Source organism: Cottoperca gobio, chromosome 20, assembly GCF_900634415.1.
Source record: "Cottoperca gobio chromosome 20, fCotGob3.1, whole genome shotgun sequence".
Classification (NCBI taxonomy): domain Eukaryota; kingdom Metazoa; phylum Chordata; class Actinopteri; order Perciformes; family Bovichtidae; genus Cottoperca; species Cottoperca gobio.
Window position 1 is genome coordinate 10610604 of NC_041374.1, and position 20644 is coordinate 10631247.

General features: G+C 41.7%; 1 protein-coding gene across 6 annotated transcripts in view; it reads right to left on the bottom strand.

Moving 5' to 3' along the window:
- The window catches only part of relch (RAB11 binding and LisH domain, coiled-coil and HEAT repeat containing), a 32077-nt gene that overhangs the window by 10261 nt on the left and 1172 nt on the right, over positions 1 to 20644 (bottom strand). For 3 of the 6 annotated variants that reach the window (XR_003834189.1, XM_029457297.1, XM_029457298.1), the window contains exons 2-21: positions 14605 to 14694; positions 11314 to 11385; positions 11118 to 11173; positions 10848 to 10961; positions 10354 to 10548; positions 9898 to 9992; positions 9399 to 9504; positions 9104 to 9261; positions 8228 to 8303; positions 8053 to 8148; positions 3686 to 3798; positions 3431 to 3521; positions 2831 to 2902; positions 2602 to 2742; positions 2366 to 2530; positions 1950 to 2097; positions 1707 to 1863; positions 1274 to 1397; positions 764 to 812; positions 112 to 191 (exon numbers count right to left, since the gene is read on the bottom strand). Coding sequence is in view for 5 of the 6 variants with exons in the window: in XM_029457297.1 (XP_029313157.1) it covers positions 112 to 191; positions 764 to 812; positions 1274 to 1397; positions 1707 to 1863; positions 1950 to 2097; positions 2366 to 2530; positions 2602 to 2742; positions 2831 to 2902; positions 3431 to 3521; positions 3686 to 3798; positions 8053 to 8148; positions 8228 to 8303; positions 9104 to 9261; positions 9399 to 9504; positions 9898 to 9992; positions 10354 to 10548; positions 10848 to 10961; positions 11118 to 11173; positions 11314 to 11385; positions 14605 to 14694 (2198 nt within the window). In the remaining variant the exon portion in view is untranslated. Of the gene's footprint in view, positions 1 to 111; positions 192 to 763; positions 813 to 1273; positions 1398 to 1706; positions 1864 to 1949; positions 2098 to 2365; positions 2531 to 2601; positions 2743 to 2830; positions 2903 to 3430; positions 3522 to 3685; positions 3799 to 6416; positions 7272 to 7754; positions 7960 to 8052; positions 8149 to 8227; positions 8304 to 9103; positions 9262 to 9398; positions 9505 to 9897; positions 9993 to 10353; positions 10549 to 10847; positions 10962 to 11117; positions 11174 to 11313; positions 11386 to 14604; positions 14695 to 20644 lie in introns of those variants that run through there. The other 3 variants (XM_029457299.1, XM_029457301.1, XM_029457302.1) reach the window with 3 other exon arrangements.

The following is a 20644-nucleotide window of genomic DNA, read 5'->3' on the forward strand; positions in this document are numbered from 1 at the left end:
ACAGGAATAGGGGTGAAATGCTCAACACGTCGACAACGTAGAGGAAATGATTTATTTTGAAGGACACGTGGTACGACATAAGCTACTATTTGGCTTCTGCTATTAATCTACCTGATTATAACACGTCAGCACTCCAGTGGCATAGATGGGCACCGTGGCTTTGCAGAGAATATCGTTCCCTCCTGAAGTATCTGACAGAGGAATAAAAGCAGAGTGAAATATGTAAAAAGAAAATGACCATCATCTGTTTTTCAGGGAAATTCAAAAATACACCAACATGACAGGACACGACGAGATGAAGTACAGTCCAATATATTTTGCTAAGCGTTTGGTAGCATGACTGTCTGTGACAAAGTGTCTACAACAGAAAGCATTACATCATTGTGGTTTCACAAAAATCTACTGAAACAGACAATTATAAGTGTTAAGGTCACAATGACCTTAACACTGACTGGGACCCAGTACAAAACACATTTTATAAATGGCCACAATACCAAAGCTAAATCACTTGGCAGGCAGCTAACACCAAGCACCTCCTATAATAACTACAGAAACATGTGCGGAATATAAAAAAAAAAGCAGAGGGGAACACCCATAACTGTCTCCAAATAGCTTGTTTACATCAACAGCGTCTGCACCTCAACTCCACCTACTGACATTCTCTGGAGAGCTGTGAAGTTCTTACAACAAGTGTGTGTGTGTGTGTGTGTGTGTGTGTGTGTGTGTGTGTGTGTGTGTGTGTGTACGTTTAATCTGCACTCACCAACATTCTCTTCTGATAGTCGGAGGATCTCTTGGAACTGTGGTTTAACCTTAAAAAAGGTCACGAGGGTAAACAAAGAGTCATCATTACATTTATAAATACCTTTTACTGTGATTACTTCTGTTACTGTGTACAGCCTGCGATCCCTCATCGTTACACGGTCAGTGTTACAAACTCTCCCTACATGATGAACACTTCAAAACCTTACTGTACTATTTCGCTGCACTGCATTTGAGCAATCAGCTTTATCTGTAAAAGCCACAAATGAGTGGAACGCCCTGCCTGGCGATGTGAGGAGCTGCAACTCTCTCAGCACTTTCAAAACCAACTTACAAAGTATGTAGAAGCTGCTCAGCTCTGCACTCACTGACCTTCAATTGTATCTTATGGTCTTCATTGTACATCTTTATTATTATTATTACTGTTTTGTTATTGGGATTTCTTTGTTTTGGGTAAAGTGGACTACATGACATCACATGTTTAATTAGTTGTTCAGTGACATGTTTTTACCTTAGTGTTGGTAAAAATCTTGCCGAAGGTTCGACACAACCTCCAGAAGAAGCGCGAGAACTCGTGTACGCATGTCGATGATGTCACATTGATACGACCCACGATCTCTATTAGCTGCGGAAGGCTGGAGACAGAGCGGACAGGTGGAAATCAGTGTGTGTGTGTAAGATTGTACCCGATGTACCAAATGCATCTTTTTTTACAAAGCTTCTATTGAGGTTTTACAGATATTTGATGACATCAACAGCTTAACATTTAAAAAAATCTTCAAACTAAATCCTTAACGTAAATAAATGACTCATCAGATTAAATAAAAAAACGTTAAATAAATATAACTCATCAGTTTCACCAACATTTAAAATACATGTAGATGGGGATGAGGACTAAGCAAAATGTGTGTGTGTGTGTGTGTGTGTGTGTGTGTATTTCTTACAGCTGGTTGACCACCCAGAGCAGGCTGTCCCAGCCGGTGGTGCCCTCATGCTCCAGCTGATAGTCGTAGAGGAGCAGCAGGGCACTCAGCATCTCCCTGCTGCCGATGATGGTCGCCACATCCTGGAGGGGAGAAGCTGGTCGGGGGAACCGGGTCACTGCAGGAAACAAAGACATGGGATGAGAGTGGAAACTCAGGAAATGTGCTACTTCTACATGTGACCTGTGTGTGTAGATGTCGTACCCTCTATTGTAGGGATGTCTCCATTGAGTTTGGCTCTGCTGGTGAAGGGTGCGTTCTGCAGAACCACAGCAAACAGAGGAGGGATGAGAGACTGCAGAGCCGTCAGGAACACGTGCAGCTTGTGTTCATCCAGACCATGGTCTCCTTGCTACAGAAGGAGGGAGGTACAGAAGGGAAAAGGAGAAATAAAGAAAGCAAAAGTGAGTTTGTGTGTACAGATACGTGTGTGTGTACCATCAAGGGTCGACTATACACATATTCAAAAGGCACAAAACTGTAGTATTGGATAGTTTTCCTTACAATGTTTATCTACATTAACAATAATGGATGTCTTTAGCTCAACAACTTATTTTTTTACTATCAGGAGAAGGTGAGAAATACTCTTTTGGAAGTCACACGCACACAGATGCACTTACCATAAGTAGTTTCTCTATACGTGCTAACAGAGAGGGGATGAGTGCAGTCTGCAGGGTGCCCAGCTCTGTGGTCCAGGCAGCAAAGGCAGGAATAAAGACCTGGTGGACCGCACCGACCACCCGCTCTGATGGGTCCCCAAGTGACAGCAGCATCAGCTCAAAGCCCTGGAAGACACACACCAGCTGCTGAAACTCTGCTTATGAAAGCACTTCATGTTGAGTTCTGAAACACTTACCTGGGAGTACTTGTCAGAGTCATCGATGTAACCCATGATGATACCCAGACTCTTCACCACAGCCTCTCTGACCATGTCAGCCTTATCCTCAGCGAGCATCTGCTGCAGCATGGACAACACCAAGGAGCTGCGGATCTCCTTCTGCAGACACGGAGAATTCATTCATATTTCACGTGTTTGAATTCATGTAAAATCCCTTTGTAATGATGTGCACATAATATGTCCGTACAGGCAGGTATGGTGCTAAGGCTCCACAGGACTCTGCCACCAACAATCTCCTCTCTGGATATTTGTGATTTATCTGCAGAAGAGGAAAGAACTGTTAGAAACAGAGCAGGGGAGAAGTAGACTGGAGGGCAGCCACAGAGGAATGGAAACAACTAGAGTATCATCAACATGCTGACCGTGTGGAAAACACTATTGCTCTTTCTAAGCAGATTCCCAGCCTTCAAACTTCTGACAGCTGTTGTTGCCATAAATGTGTTAAATGAGGTGGCACAGGTGGCAATAAAAACAAGACTGCTATCACATATAAGTCAGGGACACCATGGAGCTTTGTTTCTAATAGATTGCATATTTAATAGATTAAATTGTTTTGCATTAGAACTTTGAGCATTTCTTGCAAAACAGAAGTATTTTCCTTTTGTTTTGCCAAACCTAGATACGTACGAGGAAGTGGAAACAACAACAAAAAGCCATTTTCAATATAATTTTTTTTACTGAAATAGAAGAGAGTAAGTGTAAGTGAAGCCCTCGCTGTAATAACATTGCAGGAAACCAGTGACAGCATATTCGATTACAAAGACCACATGCAGGGTTCGCGCTGTACCTGCTCCCAGCACTGAGGAAGTAGCTCAGCCTCGACACGCGTGGGACCCACGTGCCTCGCAAACGCAACACACCCCGTCAAGATCATTTGTCTTTGGACACACACACACACACACACACACAGAAACATGTGAGAACACACTGCACAATACACTCATAGTTTGTCTCCCTGTCTCAGGGCTAAACAACAGTATCAACAGGGGTTGAGGAACCTGCATAATAAATAATGCATGGTGTTCTGTCTACACATTCTCACCTCTGCTCATCATCTGGTCTCTTGATTAGGTTAAAGAGGATGTGGAGGAGCTGGTCTCTCTCTTTAGGCTCTGGGTGAAGGCAGGCGGTACATAAGATGAGCGGGATCAACTCCTGAAGGAGACGCGATGAGAGAGAAACAGAGAGAGAGAGATGTGGCATGAGTTCAGATTACTTTGCAAAAATGAGAGTGAGGTTTGAAACACACAGGGAAAGGATGGTCGGCAGCAGTCAAGCAGGCCTGGAGGTCTATGGAGGTCGGGCAGGAGGAAAGGGGGAGAAGGTGTTTATGGGGAGGAAGAACCACAGAGGGTCAACAGGAGTCCGTCAACTCCAGTGAAAACATGCTTACCTCCAACACACACACACACACACATCTCCTACTCTATCCCAGAGTTCAGACAGAGTTTATGGACCATCCAGCCAGAGGGAGCTCAGCTGCCCTTGATACAGGGCCTCTATGGCCAAATTGTGGTCAGCCCTAAATTCCCGCCACACACACACACACCCAAATTAGAGAGTGCATACAGAGTTAAAAATATGTTTTTTTCAAACAAACTCTGTTTTTTTTTCCAGGAAGGTATCAGTTTCCTGCCAAATGCTGGAAGAACGAGCAAAACCCCAACGCTGGACGGACAGATGGACCTGTCAGAGACACTTGGGTAAAGAGAGGCTGTGATGAGTCACTCGCTCAGGGCTGGACCAGCCCTCTGAAGTCAGTGCCATGTTGGCTATCTTTTAAAAAGTTAAAATATGGCATTTAAGTATCAGATGGTCATTTTAGGTGGTTACATCAATATGGGTGAAAATCAGTTCAAGCGTCAAAATGCGGCAAAAATCTTCAAAATATCTCCATTCAGGACAATTTAACTGTCACGTTCAATAATGTTCTGCCCCGTCTTTGAGAACACCATAAATCTTCACGAGAGACATTTTCGGAGACTCAACAGCTTCGTCCTGATAAAACAAATAAAGCAATTCAGCACACATCTGTAAAAAGCCAGAACCCCACGCCAGCCCTGTTCTATTTCTGTGTGAACTCCTGAGCTTCTGATGTGAAGACTCCTTCAGTTCAACATCTGACCAGTCCTGGATAAACATTGTGGGCAGGTAGCGTGGACAGCACGACGCCAGCACCCAGAGGCCGGGGGGTGGGTGGGGGGGCCTGATGCTCTACTTCAAAGGACCACTGTGTGCAAGCGCCGGCATTCATGTGTCGCACTTTCACATTCCACTTTACTATAACAAGCACAGATTCACAAAGTGCGTAAATGCTGGGATTACCATCAATAGTAAATAAGAACACAGGAGAATCCCAGAAATAAATAAATAAATAAATAAATAAATAAATAAATAAATATATATATATATATATATATATATATATATATATATATATATATATATATATATATATATATATATATATATATATATATATTCACTTGTAGCACAAGAGATGTCTATACAATGCAGCATCACGATGCCTTACAATATTCTACGCATTATGATTTTATTGTGACTTGCTTCACATTCTTCTAGTCTCGGTGCCTTTAGTTTTTAATCCATACGGACTCTCTGCTGCATTATCAGACAGACGAGAGCAGGAGTACAAACACTGAGCAGAATGTAAAAGCGTTCTAACTTAACTCTTAAATCTTTTGTCCCGTAACAGCCCTGATAAAACTGTCAACGTTCTTTATCTTGCCAGGCGTTCACAGTTAATGTGGCCGGTAGAAAAAGGAAGTCGTTCGTTGCAGCATTTACTGAAGATTTACATAGAGATTCTACTTATTTACTTTACCGTTTATTAAATAGGGTTGAGAACATTGTGTTGTAGCAAATGACCTCAAATCAAGCCTTTTTCACCAAAAGGAAAAAACAAGCACTTTGCATTATGTTGCTGTACAGGACAGTATATTAAAGAAAAACATAAAGCTTAATGATTTACAGTGTCTGATATTACAGCCAGGTGGCAGGCAGAGTTTCAATGCATCATTCCACCGTTTCAACTCAAACACCTTTTGTTCTTAAGTGGGTGTCATATTCTGACAAAGGTGTGTCTCCAGGCTTGTGGTGGTAAGAAAGCTTCAAGTTGCAAGATGGAAGTGTGAGCAGCTGTGTGTGTGTGTGTGTGTGTGTGTGTGTGTGTGTGTGTGTGTAATGTCATGGCTGCTGAATTTAACGGATATAGTACAAAGTCCACTCAGAGCCAGAAGCCTAAATGTTTTAATCTTCGTCGTCCTCTCCCACCAGGGATGTTATTGGTAGATTATTGGCTAATACTACTGGATCTATCTGACTCATATATTTTTTTCAGCACATTTATGACCATATCTTGTGGTTGTGGTGATTCACAATTTTTGAAAGACCTATTTTATTGACTGTTTTATATCATTGAGTGCTGACTCCCCACTCCTCTTAAAGGGCCAGTAGGAGCCTCAAGTGATCAACAACTGCTTCAGTGAGCAAAAAGCATTTCCTGCGATTGGCTCGGCTACAAACAAGCCTTACTTAGTCTGTTGGAGGAAACATTTTGGCCTTTGTTGTTGCTCAAAAACTGACATCCACAGAAAGATTTGGTCTCATTTTGAACCGGAGCATCTGCTAATTTACCCGATATGTTACGACGCACTAAAGTCAGGCACAATACCAGATTAATAAAATTAAAATGTGTAATCTTAGCTGCCATCTCGACTGTAAGAGAGTCGGGAGGAGAGAGGGAGACACACCTGGCAGAGTTTTTTTTAGTTTATCTTGATTTTGCGAAGAGATTGAGTTCTCCATAACGGTCAGAGGTCAACTGAAACAACAGAACAATTTAGATATGCAAAGCAAACCCTCCTGGAAACTACTCCAACAAGACTTACCTTCTTCAAAAACACACACAATTCAAGAGCATAGTATTTGTTTACACACACACACACAAAATAAATTGCATGCAAGCAGTTATGAAGATAGAACACCTGTGCAGGTGTCTGAATTGTAGCTTGCAAGGAGCAACAGCTTGTTAATACCAAATCTATTTTCAAATCTCTCCTCAGAAGGAATCAACATTCAAATCGTGATAACAAAAGCAAACGCGTTCCAAAAGTAATGGGGAGAAAGCTGGTTTATATTTAGTTACCTGGAATCACTGCACGACCTCATATCATGGAATAAAAAGAAAAAAACACTTTTCTTTGCATAAAACTCCTTTTAAATGTGTTGCTAGAAAATGTTAGGAGATTAATTAAAATCACTCCAGAATCTCAAAAGCCACTTAAAGAGTTTCAGCAAATAAATCGCGCAGGGAACCAATCAGGAAAGGACAGAATAAAGATACACTGGGTTTAAGAGACATACAGTTCACGACCCACCTGCTGCAAAGGCTAAAACTGCATACCTTCAGCCATTTGTGCATGGAATTTTTACTCTTATGACAATGCAAGATAGCATAACGACAGCACTTTACAGAAATGTCGGCGCTACTGCTAAATAAAAAAAACAAAGAATAAATTCTGGCAAGTCAGACATTAATGTGGCAGCAGTTGTAGCCGACAGGAGCTGGACATTAGTTACAGACGTTAGGTCCACAGGTCATGTGACAAACATGCAGATGAGTGCGTGACAGACTCACCTGGCAAAGATGTGCAACCATTCTCTAGAAGAGAGGCATGCATGAGAGTGAGAGAATGAGTGAGACGAAAAGAGAAGAGTAAAAATAAAAACCAGTGAAGGCAACACGACAGCAAACGTGAGTGTGGGGGACAAAAACAGCAGAGGAGAGCGAAGTGATGACGACACTGGTGAAAACAAACGCCATCATAGAAGAAGGTGGAATTCACAATCAATAGATAGACACAAGTCAGCTGGGTACCTGCAGGTTACAAATGAGCTTTTTATTCATACAGCTTGCAGGCAGAAGACACAGTCACATCTGGGAGTAACACGGACAAAGGTGCTAAGTGCAGCATTAGTACATTAGGTTAGAGACTTTAGTAACAATCACTAGACCGCTCCCAAGAACAGTGCAAGCCTCTACACGGTGCGTAACTCTACATTGCAAGTTAGTTGGATTTTGGGAATACCTTGTGGCACAAACCAGGAAGAGGGTGTTGTTCTTTCTCACAATAGGCTAATCGCCAACAGAAAAACATCTGTATCATCATGTTTAACCCCTTCAGCAGTTGGTCCGCTGCCCATCTACTTGGGGATTTGCAAGCTAAAGATGACCGTGTTCTCTGCAACTTTCCCTCGATGTTCACCTTGCTTAGCCCTGCTGCTCTGTGTGCATCTATGTGATCCTGCGAGCAGACGCCTGTGATGGTGACAATAATGACGGTGGTGCAGGGAGGAGGAGGAGAGGAGCAGCAGGAGTGTGGTTACCTCTCGTTTAGCAAGAAGGACGTTGGGGACGATGTGAGGGAGGCAGCGGCCCAGCATTAGCATCACACTCTCCTCACTGTCTGCTATACGGGACACCTGGGGGAGAAAAGGAGGGACATTATGTACTGCATTTTATTCAGTCGTGTTTGTTAGTGTACAGGAACAATGTGCTGACCTCTGCTCCCAGGCGACTGTCGGAGCACATTCTGCAGAAGGACAGCAGGGCTTGCTGGAAGGCCGGGGATAACTTCCTGCGACACCACAAACAACAAGAGACCAAAAGGAACAGTCACCACATACCACTTAATCTGTGTCGTCCACAAAGACTCTGGAGACCACTCAATGATTGAGGAGAGGACTGGGCCGCTCTCATATGTCAGCTGTATATTTTAATGGAATAACATGCTTCATCTACAGATAGATGGAGTTTGGCTACAAGACAATACAGCAGCACTGGGATTTGTTCTATTTTACCACTATTTCTTTGAAAATATACATGAATCTGATCAAAGGGAAATATACGAGAACATATATGCATGTAGGAATCACAGTATTGCATCGAGCGATGATCCACTAGATGTCGGATGACTAAATATACTACAGCTTGGGTGGGATAGCGGTAAGAAATGTTTATACATGACCAAAAGGGAAAAGTTAAATTCCCACCAGGACCTGCTAAGTGCTCTGGTGACATTAACCCTTCACATCCTAAAAAAACATCTTAATCTAAATGAATGTTTGTGACTTTTATTTGAAAAACTTAAAAAACCCTTGATTTGAAAAGACCCCTGTGATGAGTTTAAAGTGTTATTAATTTATTTTCCTATTCAGATATTTATCAGGTTGACCAGATTTGGGACAAACTCATGGAAACATTGATGGACTGGAATATATTAAGTAAGTTGTCTGTTGTGGCTGCATAGGCTGAGCGCTACCTCCATCTAGTGGTTTCATGTAAGAACGACACTGAGATGTGTTGTGTGGCTGCAACAGGAAGAACAACACATACATTCGTCTTTACAGGAAGTATAAACAGAATTTCAGAACTCACCTGTTCGGTTGATCAAACTGGACAGGAGGTCGACTCTTAAGTTTGCCGTGGGACTGTGGATGAGGCTGTGATATGTTCTGAGTCGAGGGGGACTCGGGTTTAGTGTCAGGCTCTGAATCCCCCCGGATGTCCAGATACTCGCCGTTATCTGTAGGAGGCTGAGGGTGAAATGAGAATAAGTTAGAATACAGTGGTCAAATATCTGTGCCTCGGTCAAACTACACCGATAAATATATCTTTTTTATTTATTGCAGGACATAAGTTTGTGCATTACATGCTCAAATTGACCACATACCGCAGAGAGAGGGTCAGTGGAGAACGTGGAGGAGGGGGGGTGAGATGCTTTCTGGGAGCCCAGGTCCAGTGGGGAGGAGATAGTCCTCTTCAGTGTATGAATCTCACTGTGAGGGAGGAGAAACCAGACATAGAAGGACACTGACTTCTTCACTAATAAGAAGCATGTAGTGTTTCCTGCAGTCAGTCAATCAAACAAAAACTAATCTTAAATCCAGAAGCAGTGGTAAATGTTCCACGCTGTCACTACCTTGTGGCCTGTTTTCTTCACAGTTGGGGTTATAATGTTGTAAACTTGTTACAAAACATTCCTAGACTTTCATGGATGCTTATAATTGTTCCCATAGTGGTAACTGTTTTTGTTGCAATGGCATATAACTGCTATGAAAAGAGCATCAGAACACATTATTAATAAGACAAACAGCACAACTGCAGTGTCTCAGCCGGTCTCACTGGCTGATTCACCTGTATATTACACAAACATGCACCAGGACACACACCTCTGCAGTTTCTTAATCTGCTCAGCGAGGCTCTGCTTCTCGTTGTTCAGGAGGCTTATCTGGTATTCCAACTCTTGGACGACTTCTGTCTGTTGCTATAGACGGACAAAAAGATGCAGACACTTAATCATCTCCCAACTCTTCATGATATCTTATATAACAGCCACTTTTCATTAAGCTCCACAACCTTTTACTGAAACATTGAGAATGTAGAGGCAGTTATGTTTCTTTCAGTGTAGTAGCAACATTTCTCTGATGAATTACACCCACCCACCCACACACCCACCCACCCACCCACACACACACACACACACACACACACACACACACACACACACACACACACACACACACACACACACACACACACACACACACACACACACACACACACACACACACACACACACACACACACACACACACACACACACACACACACACACACACACACACCTGATGTGAGAGGTCAGGCTTCTTTGGGGGATCTTGGGCGATGCAGTTTCCTGGAAGATCGCTAAATTCCACCCCGACCGACACATCAACCGTGTCCCGGGGAGAAGGAAGGGGGGCACCACAGTTCCTGTAGAGCTGTAACAGGTCGGGGGGTTTTGGGATGTTGAGGCCAACATCATCCCACAACTCAAAGTCCTGGAAATAAACGTTAAAAAAACAAATAATTAAAGAACTGGGAGTGTCCTGTGCGTAGATGAAGCAGAACACCATGAAGGCTCAGACAGCTGATCCGAGTTGTTGAATTTATTTATGGTCACATGACCCGACCACATCCGTTAGACCAGTGCCCTCATGCTCACAAGTCTAATACCTCATATTTTACCATCGCAATAAGAAGACTTTGTATTAAGAAGCAGGCAGAAATAAATGATATATCAAAAAATGACATTTATTATTCTGTTTTTAAAACATACAACAGCCATAAAGGTTTTTACCTGATCATCATTTTCATCAGAGAAGGTGATGGAAGAGAGTTTGTACTCATTTTTTAATAAATATTCATTCACGAGGAAGTTTAAGGCTCTTTTCTCCAGCGAACGTATCGGCTCCTGAGGTAGAGAGGAAAGAGAAGCCGTGTAATGATTCACACAAGGCAGTAACATCATCACAGGGGTTTAAAGGAACACATTTATTCCCTTGATTCATTTGAAAAATGGAGAAGAATTCACAAATCTTTTCACTCTCAACACTTAAAGATTCCCCACCTGAATTTCAGCACTTGACTTGAAGTCTTTTCTCTCCTGAGAGGGCACTTCGCTCTCTGAGAAATTGAGAAGATTTTAGATGAGTTTGAAAGGATGCTGAGTGTTATTCATCAAGATGAATACTCTTAGAAAAAAAAGAGAGAAAGCTGTAACAAAAGAGGGTTCAGGTGGAGAAGAAGTTAAAAGTACGCCACACCTGCTGCCTGAGTCAAGTTGGCGCGCAGAGCCTGAATGGTCTCCTTTGCTTTCCGTAGCTCAAACTCCAGCACTGGACAGGAAGTGACAACACACACACACAGGAAATGCATCCAACCAAAGACAGGGAACAAACAAATAAAACAAAGATGGGCATGAAAAACAAAACAACCACACAAAAGATTTGTAAGAGTCATAAAACAAAACAATGAAAAAGGACACATGCAAATTATGGGTCTGAGGAACGCATGCAGCAGAGGATCATGGTAAAGCTGGCTGGATGAAGTGTGTAGTGCATCGAGACAAATCTCAATGGAAGGATTCCCTGCCCTCGTTTTCTCTCCCATTAACGGCTCTGATGTGACTTTAAACACATCTATTCAAGCTACTGAAATGTTGATAATCTGTGAGAGCTGTCTGACAAAGGATTTTACAGGCAAATAAATCACTAAAAAGTATTTAAATCATTTGGTTTCAAGCCACTCAAAGTAGTGCTCAGGTTTGTACTTCCTCATACGATGAACATCACAATCTACGCCATGAAAGTGAGGAGTCAAAATGTCATTTAGAACATGGCAGGCTACTGTTACTTGCCATTTCTGACGTCTTATACATTCAGAAGCAGCAGACATTTGAATAGAATTGATTTTTTTACACTGAAATTTGAAAGGCTAAACTTACGCTCAATAAAGAAAAAGAACACACAAGATTCTTAAGACATGTTAGATAAAAAAAAAAAAAACACACGCAAAAAGTAAGAAGCGATGGAGCAGGAAAACTATGTTGCATTGCTGTGCACTGAAAATCTGCCGTCTGATCCTGTTGATGTCCCCAAACCTGCCGTCTGATGTGGTTCAACAGGTAGTGAAGGTTTCGTAACATACCATCAAAATATTAATCAATCTACAGTATAATAATAGTTATTTCCTGTAAGGACATTGTCAATCTCCTGTGACTTTAAGAATACTTTTTTTGTCTGCGAAAAATAAAATGCCATCAACACATTAGTGTTGACTCCGTCATGCCCGACTTGTCTAGCAGATCAAGAGTGCACAGGATGCAAGCGCAACAAAATGGAAAACTAAGAACAAGGTAGTAAAAAAAAAAAAAAAAGGCAAAAGGCTAGTCTGGATGGAGTGACTTGTCCAGTATTGTTCACTGGGGTTTGATCAACGTCAGGAGAAATCCAGAAAACCCAGAGTCAGACAGCTGGGGGGGCATCGTGGCCAGAAGAACAGGTTGTGGGGATGAGAGTGGGGGTGGGTGAAGAGGGGAAAGTGGCGGGGGAAGGGGCCAATTTGGTGAAGAATAGTCATTTTTAAAAAGATGCATCATTTGTAGTTGGGAGAATGGAACCAACATCTCTGCTGCATGGTTTTAATGTGCCCTCACTATGCATTAATGTACAGTATGTTTCAAGCCCCAAACCATAAGCAAGCTAGTTCCCTGTTTACACTTGAGGTGTACTCACCTACTTCACTTAAAAAAGGGACAGATAAGCCCAACATCTAAAATACATGTTTTTCTTCTTACTTGTAGCGCTAATAATGAAATATTGTTTTGGTTCCAGGTGTTGGAGATATCGGGCGTAGAGGTGTCGGCCTTTTCTTGAATATAATGAGCAGATGCACGCTTCCTTCGTGACACAGTTGGCTCGTGTAGTTTTGGTACTTACGTAATTGGATCATCATTTTTTTTGAAAGAGACATTGCTGTTGAGTTTTTCAAATGTAGATTTTTGACAAGCTGAGTGCCATGTAGTTCCATTATATTAGAGAGAAGACAGACATCTCCAACACTCAGCAACTCACGCCAAAACAATCTTAATTGATAAATTAATTTTTGATTTTGGGGTGAACTGCTCTTTTTTCCTTGACAAAATCGTCGCCCAATAATTTGTTTTACTCTCATAAAGGCAATATAGACATTTACAGTTAAAGAAGACACTAGTTCTCATGCATAGCAGTCATGTACAGTACAGAGGGAAACAACAATATAATGTCAAAGGAAGAAAACACAATAAAACATCAAATATGTTGTTATGGATTGGGGCTTTCGGGACTCATTGACTAACACTTACCGACCAAATGTGTGGATGACTACAGAACGCTGCTAACGGATAATGTTAACCTCTACTGTGGCAAAGAGTGCAGGGCTAGTAATGTTCTCATGTTGGCCCTTATAAAATAGAAAGTTGAAAACAGTAGGCAGGTTAAAGGTTCAAAGTGTAAGATATGCCAGAATTTAAAACAATGAACAGAATGTCAAGAGGTAACAGTGTTGATGTCAAAGATGTCTGTGTGTTGCAGAGATATCTCCTGAAGCTAGCATGCTAACAGCTAGCTGCTCTCCGTCCTGTCTTGTAATACCACTTGTTCCTCTAGAGGTGATAGTGAGTCACTGCAGCTCCAGTCTGCCCTCAGTACAGAGAGAAGAAGCTGCCTGACTCGCTTGTAAGCATTACAGCCATAATCCTGTTTTATAGTTTGTTTATTAGATTACATTCAAAGTGACAGAAATGAGAAAACCTACAACTGAAATATAAACATTAGAGATTGTACGGACCCAGTTTCGAGGTGAAATACTGCCCCCTTATCTTTGGAGCAGGTGTTACACATTGAACCTTTAAGTTAACATAATACAATTAGTCCCTGACAGTGTTGCCCCTTCTCCATGAACTCATCACACAATATCTCGTGACTGAGCAGCTGCTCTTAAAACCAGCGTTCTGTGATGAGGTACCTTATTTGGCGAACACTATCTAATAAAAGGCGGAAGGAGGTGTGATTTCAAAAAATGCTGAGACAGGTCCCGCTCCAAAAATACCACAGACTGACTCAACAGTGTGAGAGATGATGGGAGGAGGCACAAACACCTCTACCGAGTTAAAGGAAGAAACATACAGCATGTTGGAAGTGGACCATGTCGACGAAGGTGCACCATTCTTGTGATACACGGTCTGTAAATGATCTTAGTGCTGCCTGGCTAGATTAAAACCTCTATGGCAACAAAACAATATGTTAAAACACAACAAGATCTTGTTTAGTGGGAAAAAAGGCTCATCATTTTGGTCATCACCACTGAAGCAGTACCTCTCTACCTATTTCAATTGTATGGGGGATTGGATTACACTGACATTACTATTCTACAAGTGTTGATGCAGCCGTCCTGTTTCATTCTCTTTGTGTCTACGCCACCCTCTCATTCTGTCATTGCCTATTCTCCTGACTTGTTATTTCCCCAGGGTAAGCCGGTTCTCTTGCTTTGAGCCCCGGCAGTACAGTTCATCTTACCTGCCACCCGCTCGTCTGACTCTCGGTTGCCGTCATCTGAGTAACGAGCAAAGTCCAGAGAGTCCAAGGTGCTGATGCTGCCTGCTCGATCTGAACAGAGACACAGAGACGGAGACAGTGAGACAAGGATACAATGCACACAGTTCGATGAGTCCAATGTCAATCTGCTCACAGAGCTTAGAAATGTGACAATGAATGCACTGATCCTGGAGATAAGTTGATTTATGGGACATGGTCGGCTACACAACAGTAGCCCCACTGCGGTCGGGATTCAATATTTTGGAAGCGTGTTGACACTGGGTCTTGATTTTAGGGATGGTCGGTCTTCTACAAAACAGATGGAAACTTTATTAAATTCAGCTAAAAGCAGAGACATTTAAGAACTATGTGGGAAGGTTATACGTTAGCCAAGAAACATATGAGTCACTGCACGTGTGGGAAAACAAATCAATCATAAAATGTTAACTTTGCTGAGAACTTTATGCCCATTTCCAAGCGTACACCTCCAACCAACAACCTCACATCTGAGTAAGTATTGTTCACTCAAAGTCCACATAGAGCTGATACATAAGCATACTTGTGCTCATATTTCACTGAGGTAGGCTGGCCAGGTAGCTCAACCAATGGTGTTAGCTTTCCTCCACCTCAAAACAAGTGCAAGATTGGACTGTTTGTTCTAGGATATCAAGATACATTGGAAGGTCAAGCCAAATGTAGCATGTAGACTAGTTTTATAACCATAGCCTGCTTTGCCAACACGCTAGTGGACCGAACAGTAGCTGCTGATTCATATAAATTCATGTTTGCCTTGCAAACTTATAATGTCAATGTTTCTTTCTTTTCTGAAAGTATCCTTGGGAGAAGATTATTTATTGGTGTTAATCAAATGACCTCGACCTTTCAGTGCGTGTGCCTGTTAGATCAATGCTTGACAAGAAATGTTTCTTTAGCCAAAGACTAGATGTTAACCTTACAAATAAAGTAGATGCTTAAGGTTAGTGTGGTTATGCATGTCACATGCAAATGTATGAACATCCAGCTTCACAAAGCACAAACACTCAGTCATGTGCCTGTAGAGAGAGAGTGTCAGTGTTCTGTCATGCTGGTGTTAGGTTAACCCTGTTAAGTGTGCAGAACACTTCCAATGGTCCTCACTTCCTGATAATGTAAGCTGGAGGTTTGCTGCAAGTGGTTGAAATCTATGTGGTGAATCAATGGGAAATAGAGTGTTTGTATGCATGTGTGTGTGTGTGTGTGTGTGAGAGGGAAACAACCTGTAATTCCACATGTGCTGGAGCATGTGTGTGTGGGCCTAATTTGAAAAAAGTATTTGTTCCAGTCTGACCTGTCCGTTCTGTGACCGTGGCGTGTATCGTCTGGAATGTGATAGATCTGACACTTCAGACTGTCACCTCTTCACTGCACTCCTGACCTCCTGCACCCACCCACCCACACACCCACACGGTGTCTCTCTCTATGCTCCGGAGTACATGAGTGTCACCATCTCACATTCAATCACACGCTACAAATGACCCTTTATTTGTGCGATGAATGAAGGAAGCCTCTTTGTCTCTCCGGTGGTTTGTATTGAAAATAGTAATCTTACAAAAACAATTGGAAGGCCAACGGGAGCTTCTTGGAGGAAAAGAAGTGGAAAGACAAATGTGATGGATATATTTTTTTTTTCTTCTGCTTTGGCAAGTATAAAACCAAAGCTGATGAATTGGAGACAAGGAGAGGAGCAAGAGTTTAGTCCGAGAACAAAGAGGTACAAACACAGACAAGGAGACAGGAGGAGATGGATGTGAGGAGCCAATAAGCTCTTTTAATGGGAACGAGGTTTTGGCAAGAGTGCCGGCTATTTAGAAAATATAGCCTACATAGGATGAAACAATGGGGAACAGATTATAGAGGATTGCACATGCAGGCACATAAAACTCATGTTTGCCTCACATTGTCAAAATGATGAAAAAATATCAAATGAACTGTCATAATGAATAAGCCTGTGTATAAACTGGGCCTGATCGTCACCTGGAAAACGATTCTGATTTAAAACCACACTCATCTGTTGTGCAACTGAACTAGGATTTATATTTGCAAATAAGATTTCCATGCATGTATGTAATAGTAGATAGATAATATGACAACACGATAACATTATATGTTATATGGTAAATATTTAGTATGCTGTGCTAATTCACAAATGTGAAAACTAAAAAAAAAGGTACCAAACACAAAAATAACCCAACCGGGATTTGCTCCACTGCTTAACATATGCACACACAACACTTTGCATTGCACAGAACCACCTGCATTCATTCACAGACACACACACACACACACACACAGACATACAATTTAATGAAAGGCAGAGAGCTATGAACAGGCAGCCAGTCGGTGGCTGTCCAGAACTACATGGAGCCGAGCCAACACTCATTAATTGCCTTCTTACACAAAACCAACTCCCTGACACAAACAGAGGAAACGATGGAAAGACATTATAAAGTGAGAACACATGAGAAAAAGCAAGCGTGCACGTCACGTTGAGCCCACTAATAGGGAGTGCTAGTTAGAGATACACAGTAGGATCGTCTCAGCAGCCTGGTGTATGGTTGACCTGGATTGTGCTAACTTTACAGATTTGTAACGAGAGAGAGAGAGAGAATGTAAATAGTGGTTAGAAATAGAGCTGCAACGATTTGTTGGCCAATCAATTAGTCGATTGACAGAAAAGGAAATGCCAATTGTAAATCACCCAGGCAGAACGGGAGAGAATGCTTTTATCAGCCTCTCAAATATGGAGATTTGCTGCTTTGCTCTGTTTAATGCCATAATGAAGTGAATGTCTTCGGTTTTTAAGAGTAACAAAACAAGACATTTAAAAACCACTTTGGACTTTAAGAAACTGCGATGGACATTTTTCACTATTTCCTGACTGGACCAAACAATATTTTCATTATCGATTAATCTTCAGATTGTTTTCTAGATTAAAATGACGACATTTATAATCCATCATGTGAAGCTACTATTTAACCTTTTTGAAGTAGCAGATGGAAAGTGCCTGCAGCTACAAATTAACTTTTCCTCCACTTTCTGGAATCCTATCTTATGTGGCAAACCACAGCAACTTAAACGTGGCTGTTTACCATCAACCTTGTATTCGTGGCGAGTTAAAAAGCTCCTCACATCATATGCGCAAATAACTACCCGAGTAGCCAATGAGGGGTGGAGAGAGAGAGATTCATTCATGCTTCCTTGCTGCAAATTAGCAAGGTGCTGAGAGAGGCCTTGCTGTGTCATGTGGCTCAGTGCAACATCTGCAGATATGATGCTGCTCGTCATTATTCATGCACAAGCTCACTGCAAATCAACTGCTTATAGCTGACAGGACAGGACACTTTCAGAAGAATCTGAAGCAAACACCTGCACAATGTTATTAAGGCACTGGTTAACTATTAGACGAAGCATTGACCAGCCAAGCAAACTATCATCACACTTTGATGTCAAACATATTTTGCATTTATCAATCTTCATTTTGCAGTTATCTATATCACTCCTACTTAAAGATATGCTGAGTACATATCCATATCTATATCCAGAATCTAGAAATGACTTGGTTTTTCAATATAGTGCTGTTTTTTTCCATTAGCGGCTAATGTTCAACGTGATTAGCATGTAAAAGATATGCATGTTAAATTGATGTTTTATTTTCTCTTGTAGGGGATGTTTTTAGATAAGCCTGCAGTAGTTTTCAACCTCACCTGCACGTGTATTTTATTTCTATTTTCTCAGTCTGACCTTTCTTTTCAAAATGTGTAAATAACACATAAAAAGACTCAGCTGGTGATGCATCATTTCTTGCGTCATGCTCTCGACCCCTGACTGTGTGCTTATCATGCCGTGCCACAAGTTACTTCATTCAATAATATGAACCCCTATGAATCCTTTCATCACCATCTGCAGCCCAAATCTATTCCAACAGGTACATCAAAAGGTGGAGGCTTGTCGCTTATGTAGTGCGTACCATCCTGAAACATCAGTCAGCTCAGCGGCCGGGGTTCGAGTCCGGCTCGGGGCTCTTTATTGCACGACATTCTTGAAGAGTCAGCAGGCCAGTCTCTCACATGAAGCAGAAAAAAAATGCCTAAAAATGATCTTAGAATAAATAAACACAAAATCATACGTTCAAACGGAAGGTTTTCAATGTGTTGCTGTTGTTTGAAAAATGCTCCTGAACAACAACAGACATCAGTATCACTTCCTTCTCAACGACTATACTTAACTCCATCTTCCACCCTTCAAACATGAGGGAAGATATCACTCCGGTGATCATGTGAGGTCTTGGCTATCAGATTATACTGAAGGGGAAAGGTGGCATTGCCTTGAGTCCATTGCTTTCTCCCTTAACAGCTTCATCTTTTTCTGCAGATGGTAAATTTGACTAATTAGAATTTCTTTTCATATTCTCGTGAACCTTTAAGCTCATCCCAAGCTAATAAGACTGAGATCGCACTGTTTCTCCATGACCTTCCCGTCAGTTTCACAACAGGGGTGCTGTCAAGTCCCGTCATGCTGTTCGAAGACATCATCATAAAACATTTATTCTGCTGCCGTACTCGAAACCTTTTGGGGGTTTCTATGATAATGCAACCGCCAGGCCTTTGCAACGAACACACACACACAGCTCACAGTTGTCTCTGTTGGCTGCTGCGGTCTCTAAAAAGTCAGTCTATGCAAGTATTTCATTCTACAGGGTGGGGCAGGGGTTGCAGTGACTCTGACAGGCTGTCATCTGCTATCTAACCTCAGACCAGTCACAGCAGCCTCCTGAGACATCAGGTTATTTGTCAATTGCTACTGCATCAAAATGAGAAAACATAAATATTCAGGTTATAAAAGCAGATCTTCTCTTCCTTCAGCATTTATTTATAAGCTGTGGATCCCTCAACTGGAAAACTGCAAAAATGTTTAAACAAAGAAAATCAGAATCCGGCCTTGTTGCTCAGCCCGAACAAAAGAAGTAAAACATCAAACCGTAAACACTGGGACCCCTTTGCACACTAACACACTGATTTGAATCCTAAAATTGATGAGGAGGAAGTCCTCAAATGAATGACCAAAGTGACTCTGCACAGGAAACATTTCCAATTCACTGTTCCTTGATTATGATGGCATGCACCACAGTCAATTATGGCCGATACTAATAGCAATATTAATTTGGTTCATTTGAAACTACACTCCCAAGTGGAAAATCACACCCACTGGTGTGATACTGCACTGACATAAACAAAGAGCATCTGCTTTCATGGAGACTGACTAACGGAAATAAATACCAAATACCAATTTTTTTCAGTGGCAGGAAAAGGGAGGAATACTTGGTAAAGATCGGTTCATTTGTGTTGAATCAGGGATGTAAGTCTAAGTTCATTAAATTTGTAGCCTTTTGGTTGTTTACAAGAAAGGATGGGTGTGTAACCATCCACATTGTTTCTATCCTTTCTCTCCTGGATCTAAGATAAATATACTTTGACAAGACAGGTCCAATCACAGCAGTGGAGAATACTAAGCTGAGTCATTTCCATTAAAACCCAAGAGTCATTAAGAGGATCCAATAAGAAAAGTGCAGACGAGGGCATTTTATTTGACACGTTATCACTTTCTAGTCACATACAATCCCCTAAGGGTTCATACACTTATACAAGGCTTTCACTTAAATCCTGCTCGGGGAAATCCTAATATCCTCACGGTGTGTGTGTGTTTTTTTAACCTTTCTGGCTCTCTTTCAGACCAGAGGGAGCTTTATGGTGCCTTACAGGTCTATGTTAACTGTAAATAGATTTGCTCCACTCACCTCTGTGTAATAAGGTTTTGTCGCTCACATTCGCTCCTGTGCTTCGTTTAGTTTATGGTAATACTACTCCTGCTGCTTTATACCAGGTTTTATTTATGTGCGGCTTGGGCTGTCACCATGGTTACAATTTGCATGGCATGTTTGTTTATACATAAGCCTTGTAAAGTGGATGAGTGTGCTTCAGATATG